Genomic DNA, 23,274 nt, shown 5'->3' on the forward strand with positions numbered 1-23,274 from the left:
TGAAGCAATTGATGCAAAAAATAAATCGCTCAGAAGACTTCGGAACTGTGTTTTGACACGTAGTGAGCAGCAGACTACAGTTTTTCGCAATAATTTTATATGAGAATTTCATGGTGTCCGCTTTATTGAGAGTTAAAACAATAAAATTGTTCTTTTGGTACCACGAAAGTGTCCGCAATAGCGAGAGTCCGTAATAGCGGGAGTCATTTCCAGTCAAACCCCTATAATTTTCGCAGGGGATCTGGATTTTGTCCGTAAAAGCGAGTGTCTGAAATAGCGGGGTGTACGCAAGGCGAGAGTTGACTGTAAGTCGAACACTACATTTGTACCCTCGATTTCCAGAACCACTTTTCATTTCCCTTGGAGGTGGGAGAAATCGAGATTTCTCAGCATTTAAAAAGTAGAATCGAAGTGCTAAAGCATTTTGAATATGACAGAATAACCCAGGGGGGTACTCCGGCTTGTAAATGACGGGGGTGATCGAAGGATTTTTTTGGGTTTGAAATTTTCGATTCCGGGATTTTTTTGGGTTGGAAATTTTGGCAAGTATTTTTTTGGGTGACTTGATTTAAATAGGGGATTTTTTTGGGTATTAAAAACGAACTTAAGTGCCTAGGCGCGGCCTAAATAAACAAACACGAGCGTTCAATTTTTTATGGTTTTCTTTGTGTTATATTTTTGCCCCTCCTGGCAATTTAGGGGTAATTTGACAAGGGATTTTTTGGGGGGCTATTTTTGGTCCAGGGATTTTTTTGGGTTATGTCGGAAGACTTAGGGATTTTTTTGGGTCCTGAGTTTTGCCTCCATTCGATCATCCCCGTCATTTACAAGCCGGAGTACCCCCCCCCCCCTGGGCAGAATAAGCGCCTTCTTCATCGTCACTCTTATCCTCTACTGCAGTGTAAGCGAACGATTCAAGTTCTTCGAACCCGATCTCTTCGTTTGAGTCAGATGAACTGCTACTCTTGTCCTCTTCAGATAAGTAATCGCTGTTGTTTAAGTATTCCATGTTGTATTACCATCCAAACTCGAAGAACCGATCGAAGTACAAATGCAATGTTTCTCAAGCAAATAAACAAAGGTAAACGCTTCGAGCCGTTCCTGAAGTGACGTCACTTCTCACCAATCCTCGACTACGCGGTCAACTTCTGTGGGCGTGGCCGAAGCGGGAACTTTAAAGCTTGATTTTGCAACGAAAAAGTGGCGGAATCCAAAAATTTCTTTTAGACTTGTTTACGCATTACAAAGATACGAAAACCACGAAAAGCCTGAAGGCTGTATAGACACTTTTAGAGATGAAGGATGGGGGATTTTGGATTTTTAAAATTTTGTCAAAATTTACTAAAGTCCATAAATCGTAAATCACTATTTGGGATAACAGACGCATGTCAATGTATTTGGTGTTTAATAGTTACTACAATGGCTCTTATTCAAATTCTTTAAGCCTTCAGAGGAATTGAGTCGAAAAGCCTTCTCATGTTAAGTCGGCGCCGATTTTTTAAACTTTCCCAGCTATCACGGACAATATATATAGCTCTACAAAGAGACAGTATTTACAAGCTTGACATAATATACTGTAGTTAAAGCTGTATAAATATGAAAATTCTTTCGATTATTCTTGCATATTTGTAACTGCAAAATATTTTATTCTCTGACCTTAACAGTCGTTTGTCTTCGCGCGTTAGAGAGAGAAAATTGGATACTGATGACGTATACCTGATAATCATGAAGTGTCTCTGATCAATTGTAACTTGAGCGCGAAGATTAAAACTCAAGCCTCTTCACTTATGGTGGGTAATTCTTTAAGAGTTACTGTAGATTAACACCTAAGAGTTCAAGAGTTTAAATTAGCTTTCTTGCCAGACCAGCTGTTTTTTAAGACAATTGCCGGTCAGCCTGCTTCCAACAATGTTTACATGCCACTTAAAAATGTTATCACTCGCCGGGAGCTTTAACGCTATGAGTTTTCAACGTGTTTCTGAAATCCTCTTTACCGAGTTGCCTTTTACTTCATATGAAATTCATCGTAATGTTGAACCCCTTCATGAGCTGAATCGAAAACAAATTTACATATTTTACAAACACAATTCGCATCGAGCCAATCCAGAAGCGTGGTTCTCCGTCCGTCGATGACCCACGCCGAAACCTTCTTGTCCTTTCGTAAAATCTTCGCTAACTCTTCGTAGCGCCGACCCTCACCCGACACCAAGTAAACATCGGGCTTCTTAAATCGAGAGAAGTCGAACGAACTTGCGTAGTAGACGAGTAAATCTTCGACAGCATTCGGAAACGAGGTGATCGACGAGTGTTTGGCGACGATTGGACGACCGTCGTAATGCTTTTTATCGGGAATCGTGCTGCGAAGTTGGTTTTGGTCAGCGTCCTTGCGGTGAAACACATGAATTTCGATTTGGCTTCGTGAAGGGAATCTTATGTCGCGTAAAAAATCCTTACATGCCTCCCACTCGACGAAAAACACAGTGTACACAAATGTCATCTTGAGTAGATAAACAGCTTCAGGTCTTTATTTCTGAAGGAGAGCAAAAAAACAAACAATGTTTTATTAATGTTTAGTGTAAATTCTATTTTGCAACACAGGCTATTCCCGATATGCTCAACAAAACAAAGCAAATCAAAACACAGTGAATTTCGACGGATAGTCACGGAAGCCAGGCAACAAATTTAATTATTTTGCTAATGATCAAACTGTGAATTCTATTTAGTTGGTCTCGCTGCACTTGTTTTTTCTTACTGTGCGTTATTTATTCGGTTTTAAACTTTTGCCTATATAGTGTTACTGGTTTGTGCTTGGTTCTAAGACATCACTTCATGATCAGTTGTAAATGACTCGAATCGATTTTACGTGCGTCCAGAGTATATCTAACAATTTACTCTTGAGTATATCTAACAACGTGCGTCCAAAGTATATCTAACAAGCACATCAGTTAGAAGAACCTCCAAATCAATTTATCAACATCAACGAAATATGGACTGATTTAATATGACCAAGCTACATAGGAAACATTGTTTAAGAAAGGATTTTGCGGAAACAAATGTTTCCCTGCTTAGACGCGCGAGCGACATATGTTTCCGAAAAAAGAAAACATGTTTTTGAAATGTTTCAAAAACACCTTTCATTGTTTTCGAGAAGCAAGATTTGTTTTCAAAGCTATTTGTTGCGCTGCTAAATTTTGTTTGGTTTAGCTTCGCCATGGCTCTTTCGAACGAAATTGCCCAAACTGAGTAAGTTAGATCTAAGTTGGAAGAGCTGTACGACGCAAACTGCCAAAAAAACCCTTTGCGATACAGTTGTAGTTGCTTCTCCAACAAAGCAACTGAAGTAACCCAGCTACTAGCTACGTCATTTAATCAATTCTACGGTTATTATTACGGATTTCGACTTCCTCCAACCGCTGTTTTCCCGTAACAAACACATTATCCGTGTACTCGAATGTGGCGAAATGACATCCTTACCCGATATTTTGTGTTCTTTAGCTTGACTTCATCGGCGCGTTTGACGTCTCAAATATTCCGCCATTCAGCCATGCATCAAATTTTATTTTGTCTTCTTACCTTCATGAAAAGAACAGTTGTTTCCTCGTATATTTTAAACACGTTCTTGTCAGTGACCATTCAATATAAGAGGTGAATTTATTACCAGCCTGATAGAGGAGGTGAACTTTTACACGTTTTGGCAGAGCGATTAGGACGAATTTACATAAGAACAAACTCTGCTGCCGGAAGTTCTCCATCACCTGCAATGTTAATCTTAACTGATTTTCCTTTGCGGAATCAGCTTCAACCAAGTTTGTCGAGCTTTGCATCATCAGTTAACAGTTCAATCAATCACCTTCAAGAATAAAACTCGACAGCACACGTAAATGATTTTCTTATGTTTATATTTAGCTTCGTAAAACTGACGTACAATTGCAGGTGTAGTTCAGAGCTGTCTTTTTTTTCACATACCACTTAACTGTAATTCGAAGCTGAAGTGGCGCTTTTAATACGGCTAGCATCGATCGTTTTAGAATTACGTTTTCTCCGTTGCAAAACTGTGACGTACATTATATTTTCGCCGTATTTTAGTAGAGGCTTTCCTCCACTGAGAAGATGAACAACTCCCTTCTTGTTAATTAAGTTTACCCATAAATGACATCCTCCACGACAAACTAGAAGTTCTTTTTTAAGCAAGGCATTGATGACAGTTTTTTTCCCTGGCTTCGTAAACAAAATGGATTCATTTGATATTTCAACGACTCAACAAAGAAGAGAATGTATTTTCAGTCTTATCTCTCTCGCCGCTCGGAATTCTTTTCCATCCCACCAAATTAAAAATTCATTACTCAAAGGCTATTTTTTAAATCGACTCTTGTCAGTGAATTGGATCTACGTTCGACCAAAGGCTTAAACATTTAAGAACAAAGAACCCTAGAGTATCCTTTTGAGCTAATAAACGCCCTATCGACGCTCTAAATGTTTGTCTGTTAGTTTCACATTAAATAAATAGTGAAGCAAATATTTTATTTCCTGCCCCGCACAGCAGAAATACAATCTTTGACGCGAAATTTTATGCATATTTCGTAGTAAGGTGAAAAATTAAAGGCAGCTTGATCTTCTAGTACAGCACGGTGGAAATAATAATAATAAACATGAAAACACATAACAGAGAAAAAAAACTTACTTTGTTTTTCTTTGGTAACCTGAGGATCTGCAACTGAAATCTTTGTGTGCGTCACAAGGGTTCCGCTGAGTGAAGTCTTTGGATAAGATAACACTTTACCGAAATTATTTTGCTTGCCCGCTGAGAAATGAGTACCGCAGATTTAGTCCAGTCCATAAATACTGATACAAACGACAAACAGAGCAGTATTATTGGTCAGAATTGATTTCCTCAACACCTGTTCATTTCTGCATCAAAAATAATGCAAGCCAACAAAATTGATAATAACAAACACCTGACATGCGTCGCTCTACACCTGACAAATATTAGCTTTGTTTTTGAACAGGAAGTTAAGACGTTTGTTTTTTATGCTACTCAAAATCTTAAGTCAAAGACTAAAACTTAACATTGTTACCCTCAAAAATTGGAATTAGCAGTCAAAATCTTGTAACAGGGTCTATGTATTATCTTATGAAGGCAGTCGAAAAGTAATTTGAAATACTGTACATTTTTTCCTTTTTTTGAAATGAGATAATGCCGATATCGTTTTGACAGATAAGGGACTAAATTTAAATATTTCAACCCAAATTCTTATGCTGCGATCAACGGGGAATTTTATTCATTATTTATATGTATTTGCATAATTTGGCGCTTTTTGAGTTAATTATGAAAAGCAATACTGTAAATATCTCCATTCATAATTGATTGCTGCTGAAGAAGAGTTGGCACTTCACCTGCAAAGCGAACACAATCACTAGAAATTGAATATGATGCTGTTTATTCTGAGAACGATTCCGATTTCACATAACAGAGTTTCACTGTATCTTGAATAATCACTTTATAGTATCAAGACGTAAAGAATATTTATTGAGATCATCAGGCAACAACAATCATGAATGAAAGGTTCATATCGACTGATACTTAGCGTTATTTATTTTTATAACAGCAGAGCTCCGGAGCCCCATACGTAAGCCATGTTTCTTACGTATGGGCTCCGGAGCTGTTTGGGTTGTCCTGAGACTAGGGTTGTCCATGATTGTCTGTACGTCCCTCCACTTACAAAAACTCCAACCAACAACAATAAAACTGAAAAACGAAAAGAAAAACGAAAAAAGAAGTCCGCAAAATTCAAGCACTATTTGTATATGCTTTTTTTAAAAGCATATACATTTAAAAATGTACTCTCGCACTGAAAAAGCGACGATTTTGTAAAGTGGTGCATGTTTACTTAGTTTATTTGTCTAGCTAGACGCCTCACAAACTGTTAACAAAAACTGATTCGTTGTCTATTTTTTACAATAAAAAAATGATAAAAAAGTTATTATGAATGTCAACGACACGAAATACAATACATACTAATGGGTTCTGCACTGGTTTCCGCCACCGAATGCACAAACTTAAACAGTCAACTGCCGTACATGCATGCAATTTTATTCTGCACTCAGTCTAAAGCAACAGTGTACTTCTTCGAATACATCTGACCTTAAAGGGGCTAGGTCACGGTATTTTAGGTAATTCTATTTATTTTCGTAAATTAGGAGCTCTAAACTTTGAATTGGCAGCGCAAAAGTCTTTTACTGGCAAAATCACGGCCACATAACATCAAGGATGATTTTTGAGCATTGTAAATGACACTTTCATACAAATTGAGATAAACTTGAAAAAAGTCGGGCCGACCTTTTTCAAGTTTTACCCTAACGCAATCCGTTTTAATGTTCTCGATTTTTGCCCATCCATGCCCCTTTTTGGCCTTTCTGTGTTTCTTTTGAGTTCTTCTACAGTTTTAATCCGTTATTGTGATATTTTAGTTAATTCTATGAAGATGAACAGTTGGTCAGGGCCGAAATTGCCTAAAATTGAGTGACAAAGCCCCATTAAATGGCCCTTTATCAGAAAGATCGATCGCTGCTTCTAAAACAAAACAAAACAAATAAAATTTTGACCGCAGCTGTCATAATTTACTTTCCACCTAGTTTCCGCTGAATCTGCCGAGATCTCACTGATCGCTCTCCACACGCAAGCGCAGTGTGCAGCATTTTCAACACATCCCGTTGATATTTGACGTCATACTCCTCCTGCTCTTCCAGCCAATTAGCGAAGACAAAAGTTTGAGCCTTCTTACTTCCGGTCACTTCCATGGCTTTCTTTCTGACATCATTTCTGTCTTCAGGCATCAGTCTGTCATCGTGTGTGAGAGCTGTAACTATGGTAACACCTTAACAAGAAGACCAGACACGTTTTCAATATCGGTAACAGAAGTGTTATTAAAAGCATTTTAACTGGTTTGTTGCAACGTAAGGTTTGATCTAACTTATATTGGACGAACATGAGATTACTTTCAGTCTGCATAGTTAGTGGAGGGTTTGTTCTACGGGCGATGCTTTCTAGAAAAGCTGTTGTGCATTTGCGAAGAGATTTCTTCTATAGATCTAAATAATAAAACCATAGCTTCATGAATACGTCTCCCGGGCTTTGTAATTAAAAGTTACAAATTAAGGAGTTTAACTGTAAAAACTGTTCAGCTTAACAGTTTTTCAAAAATCCATATTGCAATCTGTTTTAATCTTCTTCAATTTTAGGCCATCCGTACCTTCTTTTCTATTTGCTCTGTAACTGAAAAGTTCCTTCACTGTTTTAGGTGTATTTTTTACATATTTCACTCAATTTTTGGCCATTTTCTTCGGTCTAATTTTGGCAGACTTTTGGCATAGACGAGGCAAAATCTGCAATCGCCCAAAGCACGAGCCACTAGAGGGGTCTGGGGGAATGCACCCCAGAAAATTTCGAAATCTAAAAGCCCTGAAACGCTATTTTCAACACTTTCGTCTTTCGTAAAGTATTTCTTTAGAAAATATCAATCTTGTTCAAATGGGGATTATTTTCCCAACTAAAAGTATATTGTTTTTAATTTTGGGTTAAACTCTAGACGAGGCAAGTGCCTCGTCTTGCCTCTTGCTAGTTACAGCCCCGCACTATATACAATATGATGCAAAAAGCTCTTCCAAATTAGATGCCATGCTGAGTTAGCTTTTTTGAACCTGGTCAAGCACTGACCCGCGAGAAGCTATTTAAAATAAACACTTAGAATTTCAGTAAACAGCTCACAAGAGGAGGAAAGTTATCTGACCAACCCCTTTACCTTCTTTGTTTAACATCTGCCGCACGAAATCAAACTTGTCCATATACTGGTCATTCACAAAGCGGATGTCATTGGCCTTGATTACCCACAATACCACGTGAACCTGGTCAGCGACTGGAGGCTTTTCGAGCCTGTGAGCAGCTTGGCCAGCGTCTTTAGCCATTTGTTCGGCCCATTCCCCTCGCTCTATGAGCTCTCCTGGTGAAACAACGCCATATAGAACTCGGAAGAGTTCATCTAAAGAAACAAAAATGTTTCCAATTTTAACTTAATTGTTTATTGTTATAGAGTTACGCTAATTCATTTACAAGAACATTCCAAGTCTTACTTTCATGTCGGCTTACTTTCATAAGACACGACCAAAGCACTCTTACAAAAAACTTCCACTAAATATATGGCAAAAAATTTGCAACGATAATTCTAATAGTTACAAATAAAACGATTAGAATTGGAAACAACGCAATGCTTTGCCGCCTGGGAAACGAAGGGGGTAGAAACTGAGAAAATTTCCCCTCTATTTTGTTTTTTTCCAGGCGTTTTCGGATGGGCATTATATCAAATCAAATAAAGTGCTTCTTGGAAATAATTTCCACGGATCCCGGACCGGGACACAGGTGATATGCATCGTGTTTCTTTAGTCGCGCAAACTATCTTTCAAAACAATTACTTCCAGTTGCACGAGATATTTGCAAATGTACCTTACAGTTACACCGTTTTTTTTCATTTTCTAACGTTGCATCGAAGAAGGTTTCACTTTCTTTTTTCTCCGTATAAATGTGTTGCACGAACGAAACACTTCCGCGTATAATGAGTCGTGCATATTTTTCTCGTGACACAAAACAATCGTTCCCTTGAACACTTATTACTGATCAAATTAATTTTTTTTACAGCAACTATTCTTTTACCCTTTCACAGCGCAGGAGAAATTGACAAGGCTTAATGCGTTTGTGGCGCGCGTGTCACGCGTTCACTTCGGGATTGCGTTACATGACACTTCCGCTTTTGTCGTTGAAACCGAAAGCTGACTCAAATTTGAGAAATTTCATATAGGTTTGTAGCAAATTTAACTGAATAGAAGTAACGTTGCTAGAATAGAATAAATAGAACGTTGCTAGAATAGAATAAATAGAAGTCCCCTTGAGATTTTTATACTTACTTTCTTCAGCGTTGTTGAAATCGAAGTTAAAGCCTCTCGTGTCATTGAACACAAAACCACCAAGGTCATTTTGTGTCTCCGAACGCGAATGGAAATCTTCCAGCAACTGCGTCCCCTCGGCCCCAGATGACTGTTCTATAGCTGGAGCACTTTCCTTGCCGTACAGCGTCTTCCAGATCGTGTTTACCAACGAAGATTTCCCGGCTCCTGTCATTCCGAATACAGCGAGTCGTATCTGCATGCCTTCCATTTCTCCCTCTATAGCATCAGTGAATGAACTTAGTCCTTCGATACTTCCTGCTTTATAGTTCTTAAGTTTCTCTTTGAGGTCGCGGATTTCCCTTTCAAAGTTCTCACCAGCCATCGCGTTGGATGTTGCCTGTTTCTCTCGTGAGTGAATGCCGTATTCTCAACTGAGTACATTAGGGGGATTCCTGGAACTATCCCATGATGCAGCGTCAGGAACGTTTCCCAGAAAGTCTCCTGAAATGTCACTTTTGGTACTCCCGCTCTCAACCTAACCAACGAGCGGTAAGGCTGAGGGGGTAGGGAGGGGGGAAGACAAGTGAAATCACAGGCTACCCGGTAAACTACATGCATCAAGTTTGTAAGTGAGGGGGGGGAGGGCAGTAAAATATGCAGTAGAACCCCGATATATAAACAAGGTGTCATCTGCTAAATTGTAAATAGTAAATACATGAATGTTTGGGGATCTTTTTAGAAAAGCTCAGCAGAGCTTGCTAAGATCTCCATCCATTATATACATTATCATGTGTAGCAGATTTATTTGACATTTTGTAAAATAGAATGAATATAATGGAAATAAAGAACTCAGGTGTCAAGGGACTGAAAAAAATGGGTTCGTTGAAACGGGGCTTTGTTATAAATAAAATTCCGTTAAAAAGAATAAGTGGGAAAACAACGAAAATCTATATTATATCGGCGTTAGCGTTAAAATAAAACAATGCCCCACGGCAGCGTATGTGCTTTTGATAGAAAACGCAGTCTGTTCTGATCTATGTTGATGTGTTTCGCGTTCAAAGGTACTTTTGTCGTATGATGACATTTATTCATTATATCGGGGTAGATTTTTTGTTGATTTTTTAGACGTTTGAGCTTCTGGATTGTGTTTCCTATATTACGGGGATTTTGTTATACCGGGGTTCTGTTCCCCACTGTAACTTAGCCCGGGCTGTGGAATATAGTTAACATTCTTCTTTCCCGGGGACTTCGTTATGAAGGAGCTTGTTACTGACCTGGTTCCACTTTATAACCAGTAAATGAGAGCTCATGAGAGGAAGAAAGGAAAAGAGTTTACACGTAAAAGTAGTTTTCTCTCAGCAGCCATATTTTTAGTACCTACCAAATTTCAGACAAAATTTCTCAGTCCAAATATCAGCCCTCCAGCTACTATAACAGTTATTCTTCCGAAAATAAATCATTTAAATAATACAAAATCTAGGAAACAAGGATAAAAGTCTAAAAGAAGAAATGCACGATTTTTTTTTTCATACACGAAAACCACTTTTAAGCATTTTGAAAACCAAATGAAGGTGCTGTTGTTAATTAATCCACTAATAGTGGCCTGGCCTTGCTAAAATGTACTGTACAAGTCGTGAGAATTGCTAAACAGTGGTGTGGTGACAGACTGGTAGAAATTAAAGAAGTGGACCAAAACTTGAAAACGTCGGGCCGACGTTTCCAAGTTTGACAGTGGTTATTGGAAGAAAATCACATAAAACCAATTGATTACGGTTCAATCAGTCACATCTTGGAGGATGTTATGCCTTTCTTTTGTTGTTCAAAGGTTATTTTGTTGATCAGTGAGTGCAGCCTCATAATTCTAGCATAGTTTACAAAAAAACTTAAGACATCCTTTAATATGAGTTATAACGAAAAGGACAAAATTACACGAATATGATTTAATAGTCAACACAAAAGGCTTTTTCTATTTTAGTTTATTTCAATAAAAGACATTTTATTGCTTGCACGGTGCTATGTGTATTATTGGACTATAAATAAATATAAACGAGCACTCAACTGTATTACAAAAACACTCTCTACGTGCAATGAATATTTTCCTCAGCACAATTTCTTCTGCCGTGGACTTGCAGAAATATAGTTCGCCTTCGAAATTTCAAACATTCTAAATATAGTACAAAAGACACGCTTTAAAGACACACCGCATAATACGGACTCCTTGTTATAACGGGCCGTGGGTTTGGCCCCTACTTTCTACGGTTTCTTTCTGGTTAACCTGTCTAGCACGAACACTTGGTTAAAGGGACTATGTCACGGAGATTTCGCAGATTTTTGGTCAAAACTGTTCTGAAATTAGTGGAAGGCAACTTAACCCACAAAAAACAGTATCTTTCAACATCTAAAGGAAGATATTATCATAATTTGTGGATAGAAATCAAGCTACGGCTATAAATATCAATTTTTTGAAGACGCGGGAAAACATTTTGAAAACGTTTGCCTAACGTTTTCAAATTACAATCCGTTTCCATCCGCGCCATTCGCAGCCAATAATGCTAGTCAACAGTTTCAGTGCCCTAATATAGCAATTTTTAATAAAAATGGACTATTATTTTCAGATTTTATGCGACACAAATCTAAATTTTGGCGGTTCAAAAATCTGGGAAAATCCGTGACATAGTCCCTTTAATAAGGGCACTTTGCGGCCCTTCGTATGGTCTCCGTATTAATGCGGTTCAAAAAGTAATGGAATATAACAGGGTTCGTACTCTTTTGAGCTTTTGAAATTCCATGACTTTCCATGACCATTTCCATGACTGTTCAAAGTTTTCAAGGACCAAAGTTTGATCATTTTCTTGATTTCGGGTACTTTTTTACCCTTTTCCTCACAAAAACTAACCTGCCTAATTTATTTTGTACAATCAATACTATTTTCCATGACTTTCCATGACCCACAGTTAAATTCCATGACTTTCCAGGCCTGGAAAATGAAATTCTAAAATTCCGGACTTTTCAGGTTTTCCATGACCAGTACCAGCGAACCCAGATATAAGCATTACAATTTCAAACTTGATATGAAGTTTAACACGGACACCAAAACGGGAACGGTGAAACTATAGACCTGAAGACCTCAAGGCATATAATAGGTAAATGAATTGTAACAAACAAAGGCACACAAAATCTTTGAAGTCTAAAAACACGGCAATGTTGCATCCGTATCATAAATTGTTGGATCCAAAATTCAATTGATGCGTACATGAAGTACTCTTCAGTTGTTGCTGTGTTCAAAGAACATGAAGTCCTGAAAATCAAAACAAAGGAGTCAATTCCGATTAAACAAGAGCAAAAAAAAAACGCAAATCATCTGATTGAATGAATTAGTCAGAAATGCATAACAAATAATAAACTTAACTTACAACAAGAAAACAGGCTCCCATCAAAATGGCTTTAAACTTGACATCCAAGTCTAGAGGGACTGATCAGAAAAATATTTATCACATAAATGACGAATAATAATCTGAAAATGTAAAAAATATGCCAAGAACCATAAGCCTGCAACGCGTACAAAGAGGGACAGCCACACAGCTTTTTGCAGGTACTGCATGGCTATATAGTGTTAGCGATAATGTTGACAGGTGGAACAGCTATATATATATATATATATATATATATATATATATATATATATATATATATATATATATATATATAATCTTAGTTGATTTGCAGAACTGTTGCCAGAGTGCTCGATAGATATACTAGAGCAAAATATTTGAAGACAGTCTGATCAACCTTGGATTTGACTTGGCATATTTATTACTATATAGTTTCGTACTGCAACGTGTGCAGCACTCATCAGATAAATTAGCCAACTGCAAAATTTCTACATAACGCTGATATATATAGAGAAAGAGACGCGGTATGAGTGGAAAGGTATAAAATTACAACGGTTATTTGGTTTGAAATAATACAATAGAAGCTCTAAAAAAAGATATATATAATGCGTGACAATACGCGGTAAAATAAACAGTTGTTATCGCGTGACAACTTTGACATTTTTAAGAAGGAATTTGTTTGCGTGTCTACAGGAGGTAACTAATTCATTTCGTTTGTTTAGAGTACCTAAAACGGGTCTGCAGATAATAAAATATTTTTCCCAAAGGCATAGGTTGCAGCGGTTGGAAGCGGGGTTATACGGTGTAGCTTGTTTCAAAATCTTCCATGATATCGTGAAATCAGTTTTAGTGTTCTTCAACTGCCAGATGTGTTTGCTGAGTTCAGTACTGTATTTTTTGCTCGGGGTGGAGAAAGAAGCTTTGTGGTTTGTAAATCTGGTCTTAAAGGAGTTTTCAGTCAAGCCTACGTAGGTTTGGTCGGGTCTGTCGTCGTTGGTTGATACTGTCGCTTGATATACTACAGATTGTTTAAGACAGTCGCCATTCATGGGACAATCAGCCGGCTTTCTACAGTTGCATTTTTTTGTCGCTACGTCCTTCTTGTTTAACACTGATTTGTTATGGCCGTCGATGTTGTGCTTAATGTTTGACATGCAGCTGTAGCTAATTTTTACGGTGTTTCGGTTGAAGATTTTGTGTAGCACGTGGTCCTTTGGAAATTCTTCATTTAAAATCTTAAGAAAAGATTTTCCTACGTTGGTTGCGACATTTTTGCTGAAGGGCGGGTTGTACCAAATAATATTTCTGTGTCGGTTTTTTCTGTCAGGGTGAGAAGGTTGTGAAGCGGGAGGTGTTGAAAATTTGAGGCAGTGCTTGTATCCGCTGGAGTCAAGGGCCTTCTCCAGCGGATACAAGCACTGCCTCAAATTTTCAATATATATATATATAATATTCATATATATATATATATATATATATATATATATATATATATATATATATATATATATATATATATATATCATCACAAGCATCCAACGCTTTCCATCTTCATAGAAAATTATAACTTTATCACAAATGAAGACATTTTTTTTCATTTTTTTTACCTAAATTTCGACGCCTTATAGGCGTCTTCTTCAGGGTAAATGACCGTTGCCCTGCACGCGCCATACTACATTAACAAGTTTCAAATTGAGCATCCACGCGCGCGCGCTACAATAAACGAATTATTGACATAACACGAATCATGACAGAACACGAATTCAAAACACGATACAACAATCACAAGCTTTCTTTCAAAGACCGAAAACACTCACATGACACTGTACTTTCAAAACACATCTGGGACTTAAAGGACAGAAACGTCGACTACAAAATCAACTGGCGCATCATCAAAAGGGCAAGAGCATACAAAGGTAATCCTTCTCGCTGCAACCTGTGTTTATGTGAAAAACTCTGCATCTTGACCTCTCAAAATGCCTCCCTTTTAAACAAGAAATCCGAGCTGGTAACGAAATGCCGTCACGAAAACAAGTTCTTCGCGACAAACAATCAAAAGAAGCGTCGCTCCAATCGTTCCTGAATTTGAACATTTATAACTGACATCTTCTCGTAGACTGACTCAGTCTGATGATCGCCTTGAGCGTGAAACTCGAGTAACTAGTAATACTTTCCTTCTTATTTGTATTTTGCTCTGCATATTTTTGCATTGAGCACTCCTAGGATAAGTGAAGCAATTTTATTTCTTGTTTATTCGTTATATATATATATATATATATATATATATATATATATATATATATATATATATATATATATATATAAAATTCAACACCGTAATATTCTAAAGGCAAGCTCCCAACCCCCAAAAAAGCATGTCTTCCTCCCAAAAAATGTTTCAAAAAGTTTCAGACACAGTATTCCCTGCAAATAGAAACCCAAGGATATTTGAAAACACAAATTTCCATCCGAAAAATAGCCCTCCCCCATATATTTACCCTCCCTGAAAATAAGCCCACTTTAATAATAATAATAATAATGATGATGATGATGATGATGATGATGATGATGATGATGATGATGATGATGATGATAATAATAATACCGGTAGATAATTGAAATTCAAAGAAACAAACGTTATGGCACAGAATTATACATCCTTAAAGTTATATAAATTAACTACAGTAACTTTATAAAATGACAAATAAAGTTGAAAATACATTTGTTTATGAAGCTACATTTAAAACTTTCAGTTCTGAAAGCTGGAAGGGTAAAGGGATGGCCGCTGTTCCGCAGCAATCTAGATCGCATTGGTGGCAGAAAGTCCACTAACAGGCCGTTGGTGGAACTGGAAACACTTTTCCACGATCTCCTATCAGAAGTTTCCAACTTTTTTAAAACTGGTGTAACCTCCTTTAGTAAACCGAAGCAGAACGTTCTGTTTTGGAATATATCAATCTTTACAAAACGTTTGTTTTAGCTCGCGGAACCCCATACTGAGATTGCTTATGTGAAAAGTGACATTTTTAAGCTATGGAAAAGATGGCCCATTTTTGGAAGTTTACAGTATCACTGCTAATCCTTACATCGGACTCCAAAGTTTTCAGCATCAGTAAACATCTCTCGTACAAATCCAGTCCACTGCTTTGTTATCTTTCCAATTTCACTGCTTCCATCAAGAGAGTGGATCTGCGGTAACAATCAACTATTTAAACACAATAATACTTAAAGGAGCTATTCCACGGGGATTTTGCGGATTTTTTGTCTAATCTGTTCTGAAATTAGTGGTAGGCATTTTAACCTGTGAAAAACATTTTCTTTGAACATCTAAAGGAAGATATAACCTTAATTTGCGGAAAGAAATCAAACCACAGCTATAAATATCAAATATCAAAAAAAGTTTAGCTTCAATTTTTAAAGTTGCAATCCATTTCCATCCACAGCCAAGGACGCTTGCTAACAGTTTCAGTGCTCTTATTGGTGATTCCAGAAAATATCCTTACCATACCACAGACGGTTTTTTGGAATTCTGAGGGCAGGGGGGGGGGGGGGGTCTTTGAACTGGAATTCTGAAGGCATGGGGGGATACTTACAGCGACTGCTGACCCTGAAGGCTCAAATTCAAGATGGCGAATATGTCAGTGCACTCGATCGTATTATCTTCCGAGTGTACACACATACATTACACGATATTCTTAGTTTAATGTTCTGTACCAGTTTGGGGAAATGTTAAGTTAAAGTAATGCCAGATTGGGCGTATTTGCGAACCCTGCTGGGAATTCTAAAGGGCTTGACCAAAAAAAGCAATAAATCCGAATGAGAGGGGGGGGGGGGGGGTTAACGATTTTGGAATTCTGAGGGCATGGCGGGATAACGCATTTTGGAATTTCCAAAGGGAAGCGGGGCTAAAATGTGGAAGCCGTCCGTGGTATGGTAAGGATATTTTCTGGAATCGCCCAATACAGCAATTGTTAATAAAAATGCACCATTATTTTCAGGTTTCCTACGACACAAAATAATATATATTTTGGCTGTTCAAAAAAACTACGTTCAAATTCGTGACAAAGCCCCTTTAATAAGCGTTACCTAGTACAAAAAGAGAACAGTGAATATTGACAGCAAGATCTGGACCAGTAACAGTCAGTGGCCAAAGTGAAAGAAAATGCTGTTCCAATCTAAAGGATGTTCGCAAAAATCTTCTTAGATTGACTTTTCCCTAAAACTTTCATCACATGACTGTGAGATTATGAGTTACTCATGTCAGAAATGTAAAATCAAAGATCTCTTGGAGATCTACTGACTATTTTGCATGAAGCATGAAAAGAAATATAAGAAGACGTAAAAAGAGGAAATAACTCACAGGGAACTCGACATCTGATCCACAGCTGCAAGGACAGCATGGTCCATTGATCATCATAATGGGCTGGCGCTCGGCATCTTGAATTTCCAACTTTGCTTTCCACCATGTCCATCTGTAGTTACAAAAAATTCAAATCTTGTTCTAAAAGATTAAGTTTACTGATTTATTTATTACTTTTATAACATACAGTACTTGTCAAAAGACCCTTATATTTAGCCTTAAGTGTTTGTCACTTTAAAACAAGCTCAGTGACCCCATGATTTTTCGTCCATGAAAAATGATCAGCATGCCTATAGACAATTTTTGCAGAGCCACCTTAATATTTTGCAAAATCTTACACAATAGGTGGCTCATACCCAAAGTTTAATAAAAACTTAAACAGACTATTATTTTTAGGTTTCCTGCAACACAAATATAAATTTTGGCTGTTCAAAAATCTGGTAAAATCCGTGACATAGTCCCTTTAACTGTAAACGAGAAAGTACTGACAAGACTCAAGAACAATAAAAGAAGATCTCTGTCTGTTTTCTTGCTGAACTCCATTCCATGTGCTCTGTCATGTGACATTGTCTATGTGTCTCATGATTCCACTACAATAACAATTTGACTTACTTTTGCTCGACATATCCAATAACTGTCCCAGGTGGAGACTGTATTTCAATTTCCTGAAGACAGCAAGGACAACAGCAACACTGACACCGGAGGGGTCGGGAGAGGTGCATCACCTCTCTTTGCATGTTGTCCAAGACTTTCATTTCAAATGGACGACCAGGGCCACAGCATTGTCGAGTACAACAATCAGTGTCTGAAAAACAACTGCTTTATTTAGATACATAACAACCTTTGCTAACCTACAAAACTCAAAGCGCTTTGAAGCCACATTACCACACACTTTCAAATGTTTGTTTTACAACTTGCTTATTTAGAGGTCATTTTTTGGGATCAACAAGAAATGCTTTTGGGAAAAATATATATGTGTAGCTCCTTAAACGGATCTCCTTGGGTTGATATTTAATGGTATTACCTTCAGCGGCAAAGAAGACTTGTTGACCCATGGAATTACATATCTTGTACTTGTTGTTTGATTCAAATCCAGTAAAAGCTGGAACAAAAATAAAAACAAATCAAGTCAGAATAATGTTCCATTACCTATGTCAAAAAACAAGACTATAAAAACTTGATTCAATCAGTTTTGTCACACAACACCTGGCTGTTTCTCACTTGCAAAGAATGAGTTAACAATCTTGTCACACCCCACCCCCTTAGGAGTTTTTTTGCTTGGCCATGTGACTTTGAACTTGCCATGTGCTCAAGTAAGTGTCTGAGTTTGTCACCAGTTTTTCGTAAATTTGCAAATTATTGTGCCTTTTGAAAACGTCACACATGGCAGTGTATTACCAATGAGAGTGAAGATAATTCATGTTTTGTGACATTTGTACTGTTTATTGCCTGAGGCCATTCGGTCGACTTGTGCCCTTTTGTGCCTGAGCCTTTGTGAGCTGCGAGTTTTCAACATTTGCCTTTAAAGGAATAAAGACAATACTACTATACTGACAAATCTTATCATCAGAAAAATGACTGTGTGGCCGACAGACCGACCAACAGACTTACTGCAGGTTTACCATGTGCAGGATTATTTTTTTACTTAATATTTACCTATAACCTGGACAATATATTTTTATTTAATACTTTAATTACCTTCTAGAAGCTCCACCTGTTGTTGAACAAGTAACTGATCAACTGCAGTTAAGTATTCCAGTCCTGGTGGGCAGCCCATTGGAGCCTGAGGTGCTGGCATCCAGTTCATTTGTCCAGGAACTCCTACAGAGATATCAAACAAACCAAAATTGAAGTCAGTATTATATTTAATTCATTCTATAGCACATTCCCACTTGTTAAATAACCAAGTACCTCAGGCTGCCCGGTTCACTGGTTTTAATACCAGGGATGTCGAATGGTCCTTCCAAAAAGTCGAGTCTCACAGAATTTTAGCCAAATTTCAGGGGTCCTGTCGTCTCGAATTTTTCTTTGATGCCTTCTCAGAGTCTCGATTTCTTTTGCAAGGCTAAAAAGGTCTCGGCCTCGCAGAAAAGACATCAGTCTCGCCGTCTCGCAAAGTCTTGCATTTACCATTCAACACCCCTAATACCAAAATAGCTCTAGAAAAATATGGTTACCGTAATTTTCTAACAGTTCCATTCAGTGTTCTCCTTATCAGGCGGTAACCGGTAAAATTTACTGCTTGTAACACGACTCTTTACCGCCTAGAACCGCTTAGAAGTCTTGAAAATTCAACAGGTAAATAACAAAGTAACGCCACTCGTTTCACCTTCGTAGTCATGATCGAAAATATAAAATAACAGATTGAAAATAAACAGTGACAAATGCAATATTCATTTACGAACTTATTTCCCTTCACTTTCTGAATCTCTGATGACTGAGGGCTGATACCTATCGAAGAAAGAGAAAGTTTTGCTGGTCTTTCTCACTTCTCGGCAAGTGCACATCTATTGTTGCACAGTTTCCACGATCGATTCCACAATAAGGCGGGAGCAATCCTTGCTGTCCTTTCACTTTGTCCGTTGAAAATGAAAACAATCACAAAGGCAAAGAGGTAAAAATAATTTCAGAAGTGAGAGATATTACTTACATATAATAGTTCAGTTTTCAAAAACATGCAAAATGCAGAAAATAGTTGATAGTTGCTTAGTTGACCGTAGCTGACGCGTGGTGAAGACAAAGGCAGCTTTCATTGTCAAATTCTTCTCATTAAGTTCGTAAGTATTTAAAGCGAAATCCAGACGACAGGTTAAAAGAAGCATTCAGAATACAACTTTTCAACAACGCCGTTGTGACTGCTGAGTATTCGAAGCAAAGAAAAAAAGAGCTGCAGCGATTCGTAGCAAAGACGAGACAGGACCGTCGATTCTTCAAGTAGTACGTCATGTAAGCGGCAGCAAATGTATTCCCTTAAAACAACGGAGGGTAATTCTATGCAATTTTTCTTAGGCTGTATAGCAGGCGAAAGAGGTCTGTAAGGCCAGAATAAAGTTGTCATGAAATAAAATTCGACCAGCATTTGGACAACATTCTGCTCCATGTAGGTAAACTAGAAAACGGCTGGGATTTACCGGAATTTCTTTACCGGTTTAAAAAGTTTTCTTACCTGCTGTGCTGAAAACTAGGGAGAACACTGGTTCCATTGGAGGAGCAAATACCACACTTCCTCGGATAACAACCACAGATAATTATTTTCATAAGATTTAAAATTTCTACAACTCTCACATTTTCTTGATTTTACAAGAAAAGCCTTACAATTGTGACAAATATTGACTGGTAAATATAAAGATGATAATTTTTAAGAAGCATGCAAATGTTACACCATTTGCATATGTAACCAAAACACTCATACATGCAAGAATCATTCTTATGCATGCCCAGCGCTATTATGAGCTCTCCTTGGATACAGAGATTACAGAACTGAAAGAAAATATTATATTTTTAACAATAATGAGCAAAGAGATGCACAGGGGGTCACAAACAGCAGACATACATTACACCACTGCTCATCTGTTCAGCCTTTTTTACGTGGAAATGCCAGTATAAGCATTTATAAGCATATCAGCGAAAGCTTAAGAAATGCACACTAATACAGGCACAAACTCAAGAAACAAGGAAAGATTAGCCTTTCATTTTTCTTGTGCTTGTGCTTCTTCTTGCATCACTGTTTACATTTGTTTAGGCTGGGATTAATTACATTAGCATAAGTGGTCCTTCATCAACTTTCTCAGCAGCATAGCACAAGCACAATTTTGATCATTTAGAATTTAAAAGCACTGCCTGTGTATATAAGTGCTTGAGATTATTGCACACGTGATTTTCACTGATTTTTGAGGCTATGGCTACCTGCATGTGATGTGGAACCATAACTTGGATGTTTTACGCCTAAAGAAGTCAAAAATTAAAGGAGTGGAAATCAACCTGTTAGGCGCATAGCTGGCACTAATAATAATGATACTTATCTTAGTCACCCATGGAATGAATGCGCCATTGAACTCAATTCATTAATCGATCGATCGATTGATCTCAAAAAGTAAACATTCTGTAACAATATCTCAATTTGTGGGTCAATATCAGTAATATTTAACAAATGCAACGGCTGCAGATTTTCGTCAAACTTCGTGACATCGAACGATACCTTCACCTCTATATCACAGCTAACGGCATTAATTTTAATCAAAAGCGAAACATTACCTAACAGTTCGAGTAACGAACACTTGATTTAGTGGAACAGGAATAATTGTGAGCTAAAATTACCTGGTTGTTGCTGCACAGGCTGTTGTTGATATCCGTATTGCTGCGCCATTTTCACTTCAAATCAAACAAACCCAAACCATCCCATAATATATACAACACAACAATTTATAAATAGACATTACATCATTAGCCTATTCATGGAGCACGCGTCACCAGCGTCACACACTGCCACAGAAAACGACATTAAAATAACAAGAATGTCATAAACATGCACCATATTTTAAAAGAAAGTTCAAAGTCAATTGCAAAATAATAAATTTATTTTCACTCACTGGATCACCATGCACCATGCACCAAAGTTGAAAGCTTTCCAAATTTGAAATCAACTTGTCAGACTTGTAAATTTTTGCGTGGGCCGTATACGACTTATATCAATGCACAGTTACGTCATAGATGCCAGTTTCCAAAGAAACTGTTTGGCTGCGGAGGCGGGAAGTTAGGGACGGATATTTTTTAAAATATTTTAGAGAAGTAGGAGAAAAAATCGTGCGCAAGTAAAGCACGAGAAAAAAATTCAAGTTAGCCCCACGTAGTACCTGCCACTCGACTTTTTTGAATTATAATGGGTATAGTAATAAAAATTTATCCTCTTTTATCAAATTGTATTCACATTCTGAAAGATACTCGTTGAGGGGTAAGGACGAACTTAAATTAAAGAAGAATTATGCGAGGACCGATATTTTTAGGTTTAGCTAGTTTAATGATCATTGTGTCGACATGTGGAATGGGCTGCCACTGTCGGTCCGTCCGGCTTCCTGCGTATTTCCTGCTTTAAGAGGGGTGCTAGGGCCGGGACTACTTCACTGCAAGAACTGATTGATTTGTTTGTTGCTGTTGATTTTATTTTGCATTTTTTTGTTGTATTTTTTTGTATCGTGGTCTGCCATGATGGGGATTGTATCTCTTTTGCTGACCACTCTTATGGTACCTTGCTTTATTGCCGTTGTATTTTATATGGGCCATTAAATTGGCCATTAAATCATGATTAAATAAACCAGTCGTGGGAACAAATGCCAGTTGATGGCGACATCGGCGACATCACTACTCCGAGAAGTGACTGAGCCCGCGGTTTTCCTCCCAGAAGTTGCTAAGCAACATGACGTATTTGATCGTGAGTGCTCGCGCTAGTTTTTGATTGGACTAAATAATTCGGAAATTCTTCGAGTGCTTCAAAGAAGATTTGCCAAAAGTGACACTTATTCCCCCGACTGAAACCTGCTAAACATGAATGTGACTGGCGACTCTACAGAAGAAGCGAGTAAATCCCAAATCATAAATGTAACTGTCTTCCGATGGCGACTTCAAGCCGCAACTTGATTCGTTTATTACTATAAAGAACAACGGAAACAACAGATACAAGAAGCTGTATCAAAATGATGATATTTTTTAGATGACCCTTATTCCAGAAGGTAACTACTCTTTATGTTTTAGCTACCCGGAAGTAAAGATCGGACAGCTAAAAAGCAGCAGCATTTTCGTCCGCGGTCCCTTGCTTTCTATTGTCACTTTTAGTTTTATTTGGACCGTAGATCTTTTAGATCCGATATGCTGTACATTTTCACTGTTTTCACATGGTTTTGTCCATGTTTGCAGTGTTGTTTTTCACATGGTTTTGTCCATGTTTTCAGTGTAAGGATAGTTCTGTCTATTCTCACTTTCCTTATCGAGACAACGACATGATATTTCGAATTCTTGACCTATTGAGTAATAGTCACGCGGCTATGATCAATGGGCGGGTGTTTGAATTTGAGCCCATCCGGATTGTCATTACCACGAGCACTTTATAGACAACTGTCTTTTCGCTGGTTGCTCTATTCTGTGCGGCATACACTCTGCTGAAGAGACCCAATCAGGTCGAAACAGCTGTCCAGAGTTTGCATTTTTGACTTTCAGTTTGGACTCTATCATGTCGTTGTCCCGTTAAGGTTTTTTCATTTCTACGTAGTGTCAGCCTTGCTTATCTTGTCTCTAACTTTATTACCCAATATTTCGGTTAGACAAACTTAACCTTCTTCAGGGGTTGAACAAAGCTAAGTAAAAATGGAAATAGACGGTTACAATATTTGAGTTAAGTTCTATTCAAATATTTATTGTCGCGTTTGTTTCTATAGCATTTCTTGCTAGACTTTTAAATAGCCTGTTCCAGGCTCTCGGTAGTTAGGGAGAGCGAAAAACGCCGGCGAGCGAGGAAAAAAAAAAACGACGGGGGACAAAGGCGAGCAGCTTCGTCCCCCTTAATTTTTTCTCTCCCCCCCATTTTTCGCTCTC

At 37.8% G+C, this 23,274-nt stretch overlaps 3 protein-coding genes across 5 annotated transcripts; all 3 read right to left on the reverse strand.

The window, feature by feature from the left end:
- Nucleotides 1-1,437: 1,437 nt before the first annotated feature.
- On the reverse strand, nt 1,438-9,326 carry LOC144662168 (uncharacterized). Of its 2 annotated transcripts, XR_013572411.1 has the most exons (4): nt 8,956-9,326; nt 7,800-8,036; nt 6,143-6,875; nt 1,438-1,656 (listed from the first exon to the last, which is right to left on the reverse strand). XR_013572411.1 is itself a non-coding variant. In XM_078522920.1 (3 exons), the coding sequence occupies exons 1-3, from the start codon at nt 9,317-9,319 to the stop codon at nt 6,619-6,621; spliced, it is 858 nt and encodes a 285-aa protein (XP_078379046.1). In that variant the 5' UTR covers nt 9,320-9,326; the 3' UTR covers nt 5,509-6,618. The 2 variants fall into 2 exon arrangements, 1 of the variants encoding a protein (XP_078379046.1); XM_078522920.1 differs by lacking the exon at nt 1,438-1,656 and having other exon boundaries at nt 5,509-6,875.
- LOC144662170 (uncharacterized) lies at nt 1,673-5,376 on the reverse strand. 2 transcript variants are annotated; one of them, XM_078522921.1, is made up of 2 exons: nt 4,682-5,376; nt 1,673-2,530 (listed from the first exon to the last, which is right to left on the reverse strand). In XM_078522921.1, the coding sequence occupies exon 2, from the start codon at nt 2,495-2,497 to the stop codon at nt 2,006-2,008; it is 492 nt and encodes a 163-aa protein (XP_078379047.1). In that variant the 5' UTR covers nt 2,498-2,530; nt 4,682-5,376; the 3' UTR covers nt 1,673-2,005. The 2 variants fall into 2 exon arrangements, with proteins under 2 accessions (XP_078379047.1, XP_078379048.1); XM_078522922.1 differs by lacking the exon at nt 4,682-5,376 and adding an exon at nt 3,574-4,590.
- Nucleotides 9,327-12,061: 2,735 nt separating the features above from the next.
- On the reverse strand, nt 12,062-21,094 carry LOC144662041 (phospholipid scramblase 2-like). The gene is made up of 8 exons (XM_078522775.1): nt 21,007-21,094; nt 18,388-18,510; nt 17,714-17,791; nt 17,302-17,494; nt 16,690-16,801; nt 15,416-15,518; nt 12,351-12,409; nt 12,062-12,235 (listed from the first exon to the last, which is right to left on the reverse strand). The coding sequence occupies exons 1-8, from the start codon at nt 21,053-21,055 to the stop codon at nt 12,203-12,205; spliced, it is 750 nt and encodes a 249-aa protein (XP_078378901.1). The 5' UTR covers nt 21,056-21,094; the 3' UTR covers nt 12,062-12,202.
- Nucleotides 21,095-23,274: the final 2,180 nt, after the last annotated feature.

Source organism: Oculina patagonica, chromosome 8 (genome assembly GCF_052425735.1).
Source record: "Oculina patagonica isolate OP01 chromosome 8, crgOcupat, whole genome shotgun sequence".
Classification (NCBI taxonomy): domain Eukaryota; kingdom Metazoa; phylum Cnidaria; class Anthozoa; order Scleractinia; family Oculinidae; genus Oculina; species Oculina patagonica.

Coding starts and splice junctions, on each gene's coding strand:
- LOC144662168 (XM_078522920.1), bottom strand. CDS start 9,319: ATGGCTGGTGAGAACTTTGAAAGGGAAATCCGCGACCTCAAAGAGAAA. Junction 8,037..8,955: donor TTTCAACAACGCTGAAGAAA/GTAAGTATAAAA, acceptor TTGTTTCTTTAG/ATGAACTCTTCCGAGTTCTA. Junction 6,876..7,799: donor GCAGATGTTAAACAAAGAAG/GTAAAGGGGTTG, acceptor CTTCTTGTTAAG/GTGTTACCATAGTTACAGCT.
- LOC144662170 (XM_078522921.1), bottom strand. CDS start 2,497: ATGACATTTGTGTACACTGTGTTTTTCGTCGAGTGGGAGGCATGTAAG.
- LOC144662041 (XM_078522775.1), bottom strand. CDS start 21,055: ATGGCGCAGCAATACGGATATCAACAACAGCCTGTGCAGCAACAACCA. Junction 18,511..21,006: donor GCCTGTGCAGCAACAACCAG/GTAATTTTAGCT, acceptor ATATCTCTGTAG/GAGTTCCTGGACAAATGAAC. Junction 17,792..18,387: donor ACAGGTGGAGCTTCTAGAAG/GTAATTAAAGTA, acceptor TTTTTGTTCCAG/CTTTTACTGGATTTGAATCA.